The sequence below is a fragment of the Momordica charantia genome, assembly GCF_013281855.1.
Source record: "Momordica charantia cultivar OHB3-1 chromosome 3 unlocalized genomic scaffold, Mcharantia_2.0 BLBB01000003.1, whole genome shotgun sequence".
Taxonomy (NCBI): Eukaryota; Viridiplantae; Streptophyta; class Magnoliopsida; order Cucurbitales; family Cucurbitaceae; genus Momordica; species Momordica charantia.
The window spans coordinates 977281-991747 of NW_028275161.1; the positions used below are offsets into that span (position 1 = coordinate 977281).

General features: G+C 27.9%; 1 protein-coding gene across 1 annotated transcript; it reads right to left on the reverse strand.

The window, feature by feature from the left end:
* Positions 1–8459: 8459 nt before the first annotated feature.
* Positions 8460–9483, reverse strand: ATL63 (TOXICOS EN LEVADURA 63). The gene has a single exon (XM_088121935.1). The coding sequence runs from the start codon at positions 9302–9304 to the stop codon at positions 8567–8569; it is 738 nt and encodes a 245-aa protein (XP_087978061.1). The 5' UTR covers positions 9305–9483; the 3' UTR covers positions 8460–8566.
* Positions 9484–14467: the final 4984 nt, after the last annotated feature.

Genomic DNA, 14467 nt, shown 5'->3' on the forward strand with positions numbered 1-14467 from the left:
ATCTTATATTAATGATAGTTTTTCTGGGATTTTTTTAATAATATTTTATTTTAAACTTATTCCAAATATATAACTCCTACCAAACTATTTCTAAGAATAATGTTTGGAAAATTGTCGTCTTTTGAAGAGACCAACTATGCCACTTCACGCTTTTTTAGTTGCATGGCACCGGTGTTTTTTGTTTTTTGAATTCTGGCATGTCGTCTCTAAATCTACTTTTTAATCTAGAGATCTTGGGTTCAATTTTCTATTATATCACTTTTTGTTTCCTTTTTATTCAATAAAACAAAAATTGTTCTGTTTTAAACAAATTTAAATAATGTTACCTATTAAAATTTATTTTCTCTTCTAAAATAAAACAACAAGTAATTCTAAAAAAAATAATATTTATTATTTAATAATTTTGTTTTATTATTTATTATTTTAATAAATACTAAATAAAATATTATAATAAAGACTTTTATTATCAGTAAAATAGTAATAAATAAAAATTTCTTTTGCAAAGGTAATAAATTATTATTTCAATTAAAAATAATATTAACACATTTCTCAGTTTGAAATAGAATTGTTATCAAATATTATAACAATAAAATTTAATAATATCTTATATTAATGATAGTGTTTCTAGCAAAAATTCCAATAATGTGATGTCATTTTATTTAATTATTTATTTTTTAATATTAAATAAATTGTTATAATAAAGACTTTTTCAATAAGATAGTAATAAATAAATTATTATTTCAATTAAAATAATACTAACACATTTTTCAGTTTGTAATTAGCTAGAAATAAGAAAGGTGTTATATAGCAATTGACATATATCTAATTAATATTCTCATTCTAGATCATTATAAACAAACAAATAAAAAAAGTTCAAATTCTATAAAATTTATAATAAACAATCCGTAAGAAATAAAATTACCATTCCAATTGATTTTATCATGAATCTTAGTAAGTAAATGAGATCTTAAGTTGAGATAAAATTTCATTTTTTTTACTATCCCGATTTTGCCATCATTGCTTCTGAAAATCGGTAAAGAATTCAATATTAGTGATATATTTCATTTTAGGTATAGCAACTATAGAACTCATATATCGAATATAAATTATATGACTAATGTAACTAATATATCCAATACCAAGTCTATTAGTTACATTAAATATATGGATGATACTCATCATATTAGATATATCATAAATTTTTTTCGAGTTCAAAATTTTGGTTTAAGTAACATTACAAATTTTTTCTATATGAGTAAATTACTAATATACTTGATATTTGGTATCTCGAAGCAAAGGTTTTTCCCATTTTCAAGTGGCCTAAGTTTAAAATGTCACTACTTTTATTTTTATTTTTTAAATATAGCATAAGTCTGAATTTTCTTTATGTCATTTACCTTACATTTGACTTTGATTTGTAAAATTTTAAATTTTTTTACTATATTTGAAAAAAAAATATATTTATTTATGCTAGCGAGTTACGTATCTTAAAATATTGACTTTGATATATATTGAAGTTATATAGATTTTACTAAAAAAACAGCTAGTCTACTTCAATGGCTACATACATGACATTATATGTCGTCTCTTGAAAACGACATGACCATGTTACTTAAAAAAAAAGACTATATATGATGAGAATATAGTTATTGTGCCGTGGGTATAATGTTAAAAATAGGTACAAGTCATCTATTAAGAGACCATATAAATCTTAAATGAAATATTATTAAGTAATTTAGTGAATGTTATTGATTAATAATCCAGTTTAACATTGGTTGAACATTAATAGCTCGTTTGGTAACGTTCTCATTTCTAATTTTATTAAGAAACCTAACTATTTTGTAACTAATTATATTTATTATTCTTTCTTAAAAAAAATTATATTTCTTGTTTGTTATTCTTGGAAACATTCTTAAAATTGTATAGAGATTTTGAAAACAATCAAAACAAGTTTTTTATTTCTTGTTTCAATTTCCAATTTGTTACAAAATATAAATATAATTATATAAATATTGTTTGATCATCTTTAAATTGTTGGACCTGAAGTTATATTTTTCTTTATAAAAAATAGGAAACATTACCAAACGAATCCTAAAAGACCGACGATTTAGGGCCCTGGCGTAGAGACGATTTCAAATAAATGATCTGTATCCATGAGTTGGGCTTTTGGGTTAAGCATAATAACTTTTAAAAAGCCCACCTTTTATTTCCTTTTAATTTAAAAAAAATGAAATTTGAGAACCAATCTTTTAAGTTATAGTCTATACTATATTAAAAAGTAAGGATTTTTTAAAAATATTAACACCCTTTTTAATTTAAAAAATTACAGAGGTGCCATTTTCGCAAGAATTAAGAACAGATGTATTGAAAATTATTAATATTAATTTATAATTATTTTATTACAGCCTCCACTTTAATAATGTATTTTAGAAATCCGTTAAACCAAACCACCGGCCAATGAATTTGCCACTATTAATAAAGTAATTATTTTTGAATAATGTCATTATGTTAAAGACAAATTCAGTTAAAAAAAATAAAAAATTATTATTGTAATTACCAAAATGTAACCTATAACTATTCAAATTCCTAATAGAATATATAAATATAACAATACTAACTTCAAACAAACTCAAAAAACTCATTTTCCAAATTTTATATATTGTGTAGAGATTGGTTCTAACTAGGGCCCGCTAGGATGATTTCCAACAACACCATGGAAATAGGAGACATGCAGTAGAAGGAACGGAATTAGTAGTGCATCCGCAACGACAATGAGTAATGACAAAAGCGGGGAGGCGTGCGACATCGAAGATGACGAAAACGTGCTACAGCAAAAATGACGAACATGCATGCCGCAGAAGAAAATCAACCGAAATTCCATTTGTTTCTTAATAACAGTAGAAAGAGCAGTAAAATAAAGTGAGAGTTTTAAGAATGGAGATAAAATGTTGTAATCTTTACCTTGAACTTTTAAAAGTTTTGTAACTTTTATCGTCTAATAAGTTTTCTTTTGAAGAATCCTTGAAAAAAAGTGTTCTCAAGTGCATGCAATGAATTATAAAACATATATTTGGCACAGAATTGGTAGGATAATTTACAGAAAAATGCCAATAGAGCTGTATTTTTTTTTTAATTTGTAAGTTTTGATAGAGTAATTGTTGATTTTGTGTGATAAAATTTGATTATGTGAAAATCTTGATTTTCTTATTTACATTACTTCTAGTATTTATATATTTGTGTATCAATTTAATTTATTTATAAAGCTAGATTGCCGACTATTTATTAATGTCTCAAAAAAAAAATGGCCCTGTGAACATTTCAGAAGATTTCCCTTTTAGGTCTGTTGGGCTTGGGCCACATCCAAGAGAAAAAGATCAAACAAAGAAAATAGTAAAAATAGTTTTTTTTTTTTTTTTTTGTTAAATTACAAATTTAGTTCTAATGGTTCGAGTAAAATTTGAATTTGGTCCGATACTTTTAAAAGTTGTAATTTAATTCTTTTGATTTGTATAGTTTTGTTTATAATTTTGTCCCGATTTAGTCCCTATGGTTTGAAATTCTTATGATTAGTCAAACTTCACAAATCGTTTATATCGTTATTATATTGATTATTTTCTTCCCTGTAACAACTTTTGTATTTGGGTACTAGTGTTAATTGAGGTTATTAGGATTTGTTATTTTTATTTTTGTTAGTACAACAAACATGAGAACGAAGGATTAAACCTCTAACTTCTAGACAAGCAAGATGACTTAAGCTATGTTCATGTTGGTGAGTTTATTCGGGATTATGGTTGAGTAAAAAAAAGTGGGTTTTTCAAGTGTAAGTAAAACGCAATCTATGACGACTAATGAGATTTAACCGAATCATAGAGATCAAATTGAAACTAAGCCTAAATCATAGGGACCAATTGAAGCTTTTAAAATCATAGGGACCAAATTCAAGCTAAATTTAAAGCTTTAAAAACACGGGAATGAAAGCCTAAACCATGTTTTTATATTTTATTTCTCTTTCAATTGGTTTTTCATAGGTTAGTACAAACTCATATTCAACTAAAAATTATATGTTTAATTAGTTTTGTCTTCATTAATCCAAACAATTGTTATAGGTTCGTGATGTCTATGATTTCTTTTCCAACATATTTTCAAGATAAATACTTTTATTTAAAGAACTTTAGAAGGAAAAAAAAAAGCTAATTATATGCTACTTTTTATCTATTTTAATTTTTTTAATTATTGTACTAAAAAAATTTAATTATTGAAAACTTAAAAAATTACTCTATATTAGTTCAAAGAATTTTTTTACCACTCCGTAGAATTTTGATCAAACACTACAAATAAGAAAAAACACACTCATCAAGCACTTTCTTTTTAATTAAATTCAATAGATTATCCCATGGAGATCAATTTAAAGGGACTCTCAAGGGGTATTTTTAGCAGATGCCTGAAATTTTAGATGTTCGCTTCTTCAAATAGCCACGTTTGTTTTGTAGAAAATTTTAGGATATCTAAGAGTATTTGGATAGTTACGTTTGTTTTATAGGGATAAGAGAATATATTAAATTTATAGAAGGTTCCTTATAATTTATAATTTATGATTTATTTGAATTAATTTAATATTTATTTTTTTATATGTTACTGTTTAAAACAAAGTAATTCATATTAATTTAATATAAATTTCATTTTCAACTTTAATATTTTTTTCAAAAAAGACAATCATATAATTGGTGTTATCTTTGGTAAAATTTATTCATCTTTGTCATTGCATTATATTTTTTTGAAGAGGAAAAATATCACAGGTATGTCGATCGTAAAAAAATTGTTTTAAAATTATATATTTATGATAATAAATATTATTAATAATATAATTCCTTCATAACATGTGAAGTGTATGACTAACCTAATAACGAAAGTTTTGTAAGGGAACTAGAGCAGGCTACCATGAGACAAACAAATATTGATAATAAATGGAGATATTATATAATTTATTTGTAGTTTATATTATATGTAAATGTAGCGGAGTACATTAATTTCTTTAAATTCTAAATTTAAAAATAAAAATAAAATATAGAATTTTTTTAAGAAAAAAATAAAGAAAATTGATGAAAAAAATAAGTGCAAAAATATAAAGAGTGGATATCCTCAACACGAGAATTTTGGAAACCCATGTTTCAAAATGATATCCAAAATTCATTTAGATTCCTACCATATGGACATGTGGATGTTCGAATATCCTATATTATTGCAAAACAAAGGTGAGAATCTAGATATCCATCCAATGAACATCTTGATTCTCACGAAACAAACGACCGTTCATATAGTAAACCATAACAATGATGAGAACTGAGACTAATTCTCATTTCTTCATTTTGAGACAAATAAAATAACTCACTATTATTATTAATTTTTTTATGTTAAATATGTTATTTATTTTTTTGCTTCATATTAAATGGTATTTGAATAATAATTTGTGAAAGGGTATAATAGTACTTCCACCATGTCAAATAAAAAATATCGACATGCATATTGCTCAATTTAGCGAAATTACAAAATTTCTCCAATACTATATCCAATCCAACCATGAATTACATCATTTTTTCTAATTGAAAATTTACGGATATCAAATATATACTAATAAGTGAGTAGTAGATATCTAATCAATATTTGATAAATAAGTCAGGTAGTTGGTTGTTTGGTAAATATATCAACTAAAATCTATTGTAATTTTAAATAACTATTAAAAAATTATATATATATATATATATATATATATATATATATATTTTGATAAAATAGCAAACAGGTGGTTAGATTTAATACGATGCGGCCACTACCTCTTCCAACCAAAAGCCAGTAATGAGAGGAGTAGTCGGATCCTCAACATACCCCAGATTGTGGTTCTTTTGACTCATCGATCTTGGTTAGATCCCATTTTTTGATGAGTTATTCATTTGAGCGTCTTGGACTCTGATATCATATCACCAATTGGCGAGGTGAGAAGTAGTTTACAGTTGGTTTCAAACAGCCCACACCATAATTAGGAAATAGTTAAAATTTCCTCCATCAAGTTGATCTTTGAACCACCCTAAAAGGTTGCTGAAGGCTGAAATCATTTTTGACCATTGGGTGTGAATTACGATAGAAAATTGAGTCTCAATTTAAAAAATTGTTATTTTGTATAATTATTATTTTACAATATTATATAATTTAGAATACATTATATTTTATATGTTTTAATTTTAACAAACATGAAATGAGTTTATAATATGAAGTAATATATTTATCAAAGTTTTATCCATTTTAATATAATGCTGCATCTTAAAATTTTCAAATTATGTATCTGAAAGAACTAAAAACATAAAAAAAGTCATTTTCAGAATTTCTATGGTTTGGATCACAGAATCCGAAAACAGTTTTCGAAAATGAATCTTTCAAATTCTACCAAACGCGTATTCACTAAATTCATTTGATTCAATGAATCTGAAAACAAAAAGTAGAATTCGAGTTTCTAATCAAACAGATCCCTACCTACTTTACTTACTTTGCTTTCCACACCTAAATTAATTAGGTAAAAATTGGTCCCTCTATTTTCAAAGAGTTCATTTTGGTTCTATACTTTTAAAAGATAATAATTTCAATCCTTATTTGTTAAATTTTAACACAAATTCTAGACATAACGAAAACCCTTTAATATAAAATCAATGTTATGTTTTAAAAAATATATTAAGTGTAGTGTCGTGTTTGTTACGGAAAAAAAGATTAAAAGTAAAATTAAAAGACCAAAATGGTCACTTTAGGTGAGAGTCCAACTAAAGTAGGCTAAACGAAAATAAATATGTACTTGTTGGGTAAAAAAAACTATCAATTCTTTTAAACGTTTCTTAATCATGCTTCTTTCGTTTCTTAATCATGCTTCCATGATCTCAAAATTTCTATTATTATCGATTCATTCACGTGCCCTCATCTCATCTCAAGTGTCACAATAAGAGCCAAAGCAAAAATTTTGATAATGTAACTTATTGAAGCATAAAATGGGAGCCCGGTCGGACCGGATGGTTTAATTGGATTGGGTGACCAGCGAACAGGGGATGGGCGAGATTTTAGGCTCGGAAGTTTGGGGGAGGCGACAACATGCACAAAGATGGAAGATAGGCACCGGTTTGTTCCTCAAACAAGTAGGGCGGGTCGACTTCTGAGCGGCTTAAGAGGCAGTGGTCGGCCCAACCTTTTGCGGCTCGGTCGGTCTAGCCTTTTGCGGCTCGCACATGTAGTCCCAACATGACTAAAATAAATCAAAATTAAAATTAGAATAACCAATAAAAACTACGATATTTATTTTAACCGCAACTCCCTAAAATTAGTGAGAGGAGAGAGAAATAAGTTGGGTTATGGTAAATGGCAATGGGCTCAGCAAAGTCAAGAAAATAAACACAAAAATTGGGGTCGTAGGATAGTGGGGCCCACTCCTCCATTAAGTCATATTTTTGTTGACTCTGCTCTAAAAACGACACCGCAGGAAGCTGGAAACATTGACCACAAAACATGGAAGGAGGAACAGTCCAAAATTATTGATTTATTTTATTTCTTTTAGTTAATATATTTTCTCTCTCTCTTAAGCCTTAGTTCACAGTCCAAACTCTCCACTCCCATTTGCCCCTTCATTAATCAAACCATTCTCACTCTACCCAATTATTGTATCCATAGATTGCATATCCATTATACAATTTTGACTTAAATACTACTTTACTTCATATATTTTTATATTTTAATTTATTTTGATCGACCATAATTTTTATCTCTACACAAATTTTTGTAAACAATAGAAAGCTTCTGGTACAAATTTAAAGTGTCATATTAAAATTACGATCCAAAGAAATGAGATAAAAATAAAAATGCAATGACAAAAATGATCAATTTTTTAAAAGTATTTGGACTAAACTGAACAAATATAAGGATCAAAATGGATGTTTTCGTAATACATGGACTCAAATGAATAAAAACCAATAGGACCAAAATAGTATTTAAATATAAAATTTTACCTTCTAGGTTGCTTAATTTTTTTTAATTCAACAAAATAGTGAAATTTTAACAAAAAAAAAATAACTTTTTAGTTAAAAATATATGTCAACTAAGTGAGCTAGGCTACTCCGTTAAAGTCTTAGGACTAGTTCTAAATTCATCCCTTCATTTTTTGAGTTGAGCATTTTTAGAACATATATCTTAATCAATAGTTCTGAATCCCTAAGAGAAATGAGACGAATTAGAAACTTTTGGAATCGAATCCAACTTATTCCTCTCATATTCCATTCTTGACTTTTAAAGGATCGAGAAGATGAACTTACAATTTTGGATCAATCTTTTTCTTTTCATCACTCTACTACTTTTTTTTTTTTTTGGGTCGAAACACTGTATTTAACGAATTAATAATTTAAAACGCTAATTTCATAACTCAAAGTGAGAGATTGATGAAAGAACAGTAGATATAATGAAATGTATGTGAAAAGTGATCTGTACAAAAATGGCGGAATCCCAATGTTCGGATATTCAAATTCTCCATCTCCTTTGACTGTCAAACATCCAATTCGACGCCATTGGAGGAGGGGAAGATCCTCCCCTCTGATACGTTCTTGCTCAGCATTCGCTTCAGAGATGCTCCAAGCGACATCAATGGCGGATCAAACGAAGAACTCGAAGAAGAAGAAGAAGGAAGAGATTGACCATTTTGCCCCTCATTGCTCTGAATCTCACAATTCCGGTCCGTTTCCGGTCCAATTCCCCCAGCGCGTCCGGATTCCGCCGCGTCGGGACAATTCGCGGCGTCGCAGACCACCGGAGCTCTACAAACAGGGCAATTGGCGTGCGAATCGAGCCACATATCGATACACTCGAGGTGGAATCCATGGCTGCATTTGGGGAGGCGGCGACCGAGCTCCCGGTCCTCGAATTCGCTCAAGCAAATGGCGCACTCCTCCATCGGCGCCGCCGCACGCGGCGTCTCCGATCCGTAAACGAACAGAGGAATCTTGGAGATTGCGGCGGGGTCGAGGCCCTTGGATGGGGGAGCGCCGGCGAGGTCGAAGAGAGAGAGGCGGGAGGGGTGGAGGAGGTAGGAGACGGCGACGGAGCTCCGGCGGGTGCGGCGGCGGCGGGGGCGGGGGTGGGGGAAGAAGCATTTGGCGTAGGCGTGGAGGAGGAGGACGAAGAGGACGACGAGAAGGAGAGAAATGAGGGCGGCGAGCATGATGTTGGTGTTGTAGGAGAAAATGCTCTGAGCGAACTCGGTGAGTGAACTCGAGACGGACGCCATTTTCAGTCCCGGAAGAAACTCGAGTTACAGAGGAAAGAACCAATTTATTCAATCGCAACGGCAACGGCAGCGGCAACGCAACCAATCTTTATTATTATTATTTTTTAATTATTAATTATTTATTTTTTGCTTCCGTGAACGAAAAGGTTGAAAAATGCGTCTTCGATTTTCGAATTAAATTGCGGGTAACGTAACATTTACTTGACATGCCCAAATCTTTTTAAAATTTATTTTAGGTTTTATATGTTTAAATAATATTTTAGTTTTTACTTCATTTTGGTCTTTTTATTTTTAATTATGACTAAGTGACTAAATTAGTCCCCATCTACAAAAGTTTAACAAAATATAAATCTTTAAATACAAGTCGACTATATTTTGAAGTATGTGGACTAAAATGTTGAGAGTAGAAAAACCAAAATAGATGTTTTGAAAGTGCAGAAATCTAAATCAGAATAGAAAAAATACATGACTAAAATAATTTTTTTTAAGAGCGACCAAAATAATTTTTAAGTTTATATATTTTTTAATATTAAAATTATTTTTTAACTTGTGGGGTGGAGATTATAACCTTGAATTTTATTAGATGATATATATTTTAAGTTAGGTTCTGGTTTACAATATTAAAAAATATTTTTATTCTACTACTCAAGCAATTGTTAGAATTATATCATCGAATTAATTAAATCTTTGCAATTTAGTATAACCACCAGTAGAGTTTAATTGCAATGATTTCATAATATTAAATAGATGGGATGAGAGATCGAATTTAAAACTGTCGATTGGAGATATATGCTGAACTACGGCGGATAATTGTTCAAATTGAAATTTCGTAATAGAATCATTTCATTTGTGTTAAAAAATAAAATAAAATTAGTATCTCAACTCCATGGAAAAACAATATTATTAACTTGTTAAAAAAACTATTAATAATATTTAGTATCTCAACTCTATGGAAAAACAATATTATTAACTTGTTATAAAAAACTATTAATAATATTGGAGATTCAACTAAATATTTTATCCGTAATTACAAAAGTTTTATCCTATATGAATATGTTACCAAACAGAATTTTTAACAACTTAAAAGATTGAGATTTATTTGCTAAACACATATTAAAAAAAACTAAAAACATGAAATACAAACACTAATTTGTTTTTATTATTGAATATATTGTTTTCAAATTTCATTTTTTTAGTTTTAAATATGAAATTAGAAAATAGGTACCAAAATTATATTATTAACTTTGTTTTATTTACATTGAAAAGGGTGTAATTTTTTTTATGTCGACGCATTTATTACATTACACTACATTTATGAGTGAATTAATATTTTAACATTATTATAAAATAATTTAGATTTTAGAGACTCTCTCTCTCCTCTACTTTTGCGTGTTCTAGTAATCCATCTCTCTCTCTAGACTTAAGAGAGTTGAATTTAAAGTCAAAAAAAGAATCCCTAAATCCGAGGAAGAGAGAAAAGTGGCTTAAATGGAGGACTCGTGAAGGCGACGGCAAGCAGCCACAGCGGTGGCGGGTCGGCGGCGGCGGTGGGCGGTGGCTGTGAGTTTTTATTATTAGATTAATGTGACGAGGGGGAAAATCCCAATACCCTCGTTCCCCTTCAAACTTCTAATTTCCTTTTTTTTATTTTTTTAATTTAAATATTATTTTGATTCGAGTCCTTTAACTTCCCAGTCTTTCAAATTTTTGTTCATTCGAGTCATTTATCTTCCCAATATCAGTTTTGAACTCTGTACTTTTTAAAAGTGGTCATTTTAGTCTCTATTTGTAAAATATTAACATAAAATTTTATACACAGCAAAAATTCTTCGATATTGCTAAAAATAAGATAAAAAAAAAAAGAATCAAAATGATTAATTTTTAAAAGTACACAAACTAAAATGAATCACCATCGAAGGTACAATGACCAAAATAATAGTTAAATATTTTTATTTTTATTTATTTTTTAATCTTTTACATTTCATGGGTGTCATGTGAATGAAACCAACCTCTCTCCCAACCATTTTGTACACAATTATTGAGCTTGACTCTCATTTCAATTAAGGACCTAATGCATATAGATTTGCCTCTAGCTTGAGAGTTTGCCCATTCTCTCCTTTGTTTGGCATATGTCATTAATTAATTGCATCAATAATACAGTCATAGTAGAGGTGGGAGGGTAATACGGTCTTTGATTACTATTAATGTGATAGATATATTGTTGCGAGTGAGATTAAAGTTGAATAGATCGGGGAAGATTACAGATGTATAAATAAGGACAATTATATTTCTATTGATACGAGACATTTTGAGGGTAAAACTAAAAGTAAAACACAGTCATAAGAATTTAGACAAAAAAAATGTACAATATTCATATCATTGTAGAAATATAGAGAGATTTGATGGTTTCCATGTTGAAGGGGAATTCACATTCTAATTAGGAATGCCCAAAAATCCCGATATATGTGTTGGTCCTCTTATGAGTAGTTGTAGCAAGCATGAACGAGAGTGATTTCGTCTATATACACTACCATGTTCCATGTTTTTATTTTTTTTATCATAAGATAATTAAAAAATAATTTTGATTTTAAGATTAATTTATAAGTCTAGTCCATGAACTTTTAAGATTGTGTCTAATAGTTTCATGAACAAAAAGGGTCTAATGTGTCTTTAACTTTCAATATTGTGTTTAATATGCTTTTAAACTTTAAAAAGTTTAATATGTTTTTTGAAATTTAAATTGTATATCTTATATAGGAATTTAGACATTTCAATTTCTTCTGTGTTTAATAGGTCTGTAAATTTTAAAAATTTTTTAAAAAGCATTCAATAAGTCAAGGATCTATATAGAATTGAAGACCGAATTTATAATTTAACTTGATTCTAATAATATCATAATTAACAAAAATTAAGTAATGATAAATTGTGGAAGGCTATACATTTAATATTTATACATTAAAAAATAAAAAGGAATTTTTATCTTTTTAGATCAAAATATATATATATATATATATATTATCAAAATATAGACGAAAAGTATTACTAATTATACTATAGCAATGTCAAAACGAGCAAAACTCAACAGTAATTGTCATATATCTCCAATCAAGAGTTTGTGAGTTCGATCCCCCACTCTACATGTTGTACTAAAAAAAATACTATACTATAGCAATATATTTAACAAACATACAAAATAAAAATAACATAAACTATTAAAATATCACCGGAATGACTGAAAGCGATATGGTTAAATTTTAGTGCAAATATCTGGCATATACCTCCAGTCAAGAAATTGTGAAATTGTGATTTCGATCCCCCACTTCCACATGTTATATTAAAAAAAAATCACAAGTTTGGTTCAATCTTTTAATGCTGTGAACGATGAGTTTAATTAAATTTTATTTTTTTTAGTAAACATGTAGAGGTGGGGATTGAACTTACAATCTCTTAATTGGACATATATATCAATTATCGTAGAACTATATTTGGCGAGTTTAATTAAAATTTATCTGTAATATTATCAATTAAATTATAATAAACCATTATATTTGACATTAGTTTACTTAATAAATGGTTTGATTATATATTGTTTGATATTAATTTGGTAATATATATATATATATATATATAAAAGTAAGATAACCATTTTTCTCAAAAAAAAAAATGAAAATAAAAAACAATCATGTTTCGAAACTCATGAAGTTTTTTTATTACTTTATTAGAATTGTATTTTCTTTATCTACCATTAAAAAGTTTGGTTTTTTTTTTTAAATATTGTTGTAAATGAAACTTATTTTAAAAATATAGTTGTTTAATTAAAATATTAAAAATATTATAGATTTTGAAACTTATTTTAAAAATATTGTAGTTTTAAAAAACTGAAGGTTGGTCGTTATTTAGACGTGGCGCCACGTAAATTTTTTTTAAAATTTGAACGTCAAGAGACGACTATCCGATCGGTTTATTTTTGAAAAAAAATATATAAATTTTTATATTATATATTATTTAGTAGTTTTAATGTATAAAAATATTAAAGTAGTAGTATATCCACTATATTGACAGGTTTTTTACACTAAAACTACTATATAATATATAATATAAAAATTTATATATTTTGGATGGTCTCTACGTTCAAATTTTTAAAAAAAATTTACATAGTGTCATACCTTCAATTTTTTAAAACTACAATATTTTTAAAATAAATTTCAAAATCTATCCTATTTTTAATGTTTTTAATTAAATAACTATATTTTTAAAATAAGTTTCATTTACAACCATATTTAAAAAAAAAAACTTAAAAAGTTTTAAATAATTTCCTGTTTCTTTATCTACCATTAAAAAGTTTTAAATAATCTCCCGCAAAAGTCAATAATATTTTTGATATTTGATATCAAGAAACAAAAAGAAAAATACAATTAAAGAAGACCCTAGAAAAAAATAACTAAAAATCAAATAATATAAAATTGTCCTTATTTTATTCTTTTAAATGGTTGACAACTTGTCTGCATTACGGTGGAGCTAAACTAACGTGGTTTCAAATTTTAATTTAAAAAAGATATTTACTTTGATGAGAAAATGAATCTTTATATATGTTATTTAAAAAAAAAACTAGGGAAAAATATATTTTTGGTCCCTGAGATTTGAGTGGTCCCTGATTTGAGGTAAGTGTATTTGATTCATGAAATTTCAAAACGAACCTTTTGTCTAGAAGTTTGGTGTAGGTGTCTATTTAGTCCTTATGTTTCGAAATAGACATTTTTGGTCCTTAAAGTTTGAAAAATAGTTCTAAATGGTCATTTGACTTTCCATCCTTCTTCTCTTCATCTCTCTTTCTCTCTCATCTTCGATGGCGAATGGAGGCACCAAAAATGTTATTAGAACAATTAAATTCTCTTCTACCAATAGTTTCATATAATAATTTTTTCCTCGTTTTAGAGAAATAAAAAAATGATCAATAACCCTCACGCTATGTATTGGACTTAAAAAGGAAAAATGGTCGGCTGTTGTTGGTCGGAGATTGGAGAGAGAGAAAGAGAGAGGAAGAGAAGAGGGATGGAAAGCCACCTAGCGGTCAAAGGAACATTTAGAACTATTTTTCAAACTTTAAGGACCAAAAATGTTTATTTTGAAACTTAGGGACAAAATAGACACCTACATCAAACC

Bases quoted from the DNA above. Each gene is read 5' to 3' on its own strand.
- ATL63 (XM_088121935.1), bottom strand. From the start codon at position 9,304: ATGGCGTCCGTCTCGAGTTCACTCACCGAGTTCGCTCAGAGCATTTTC.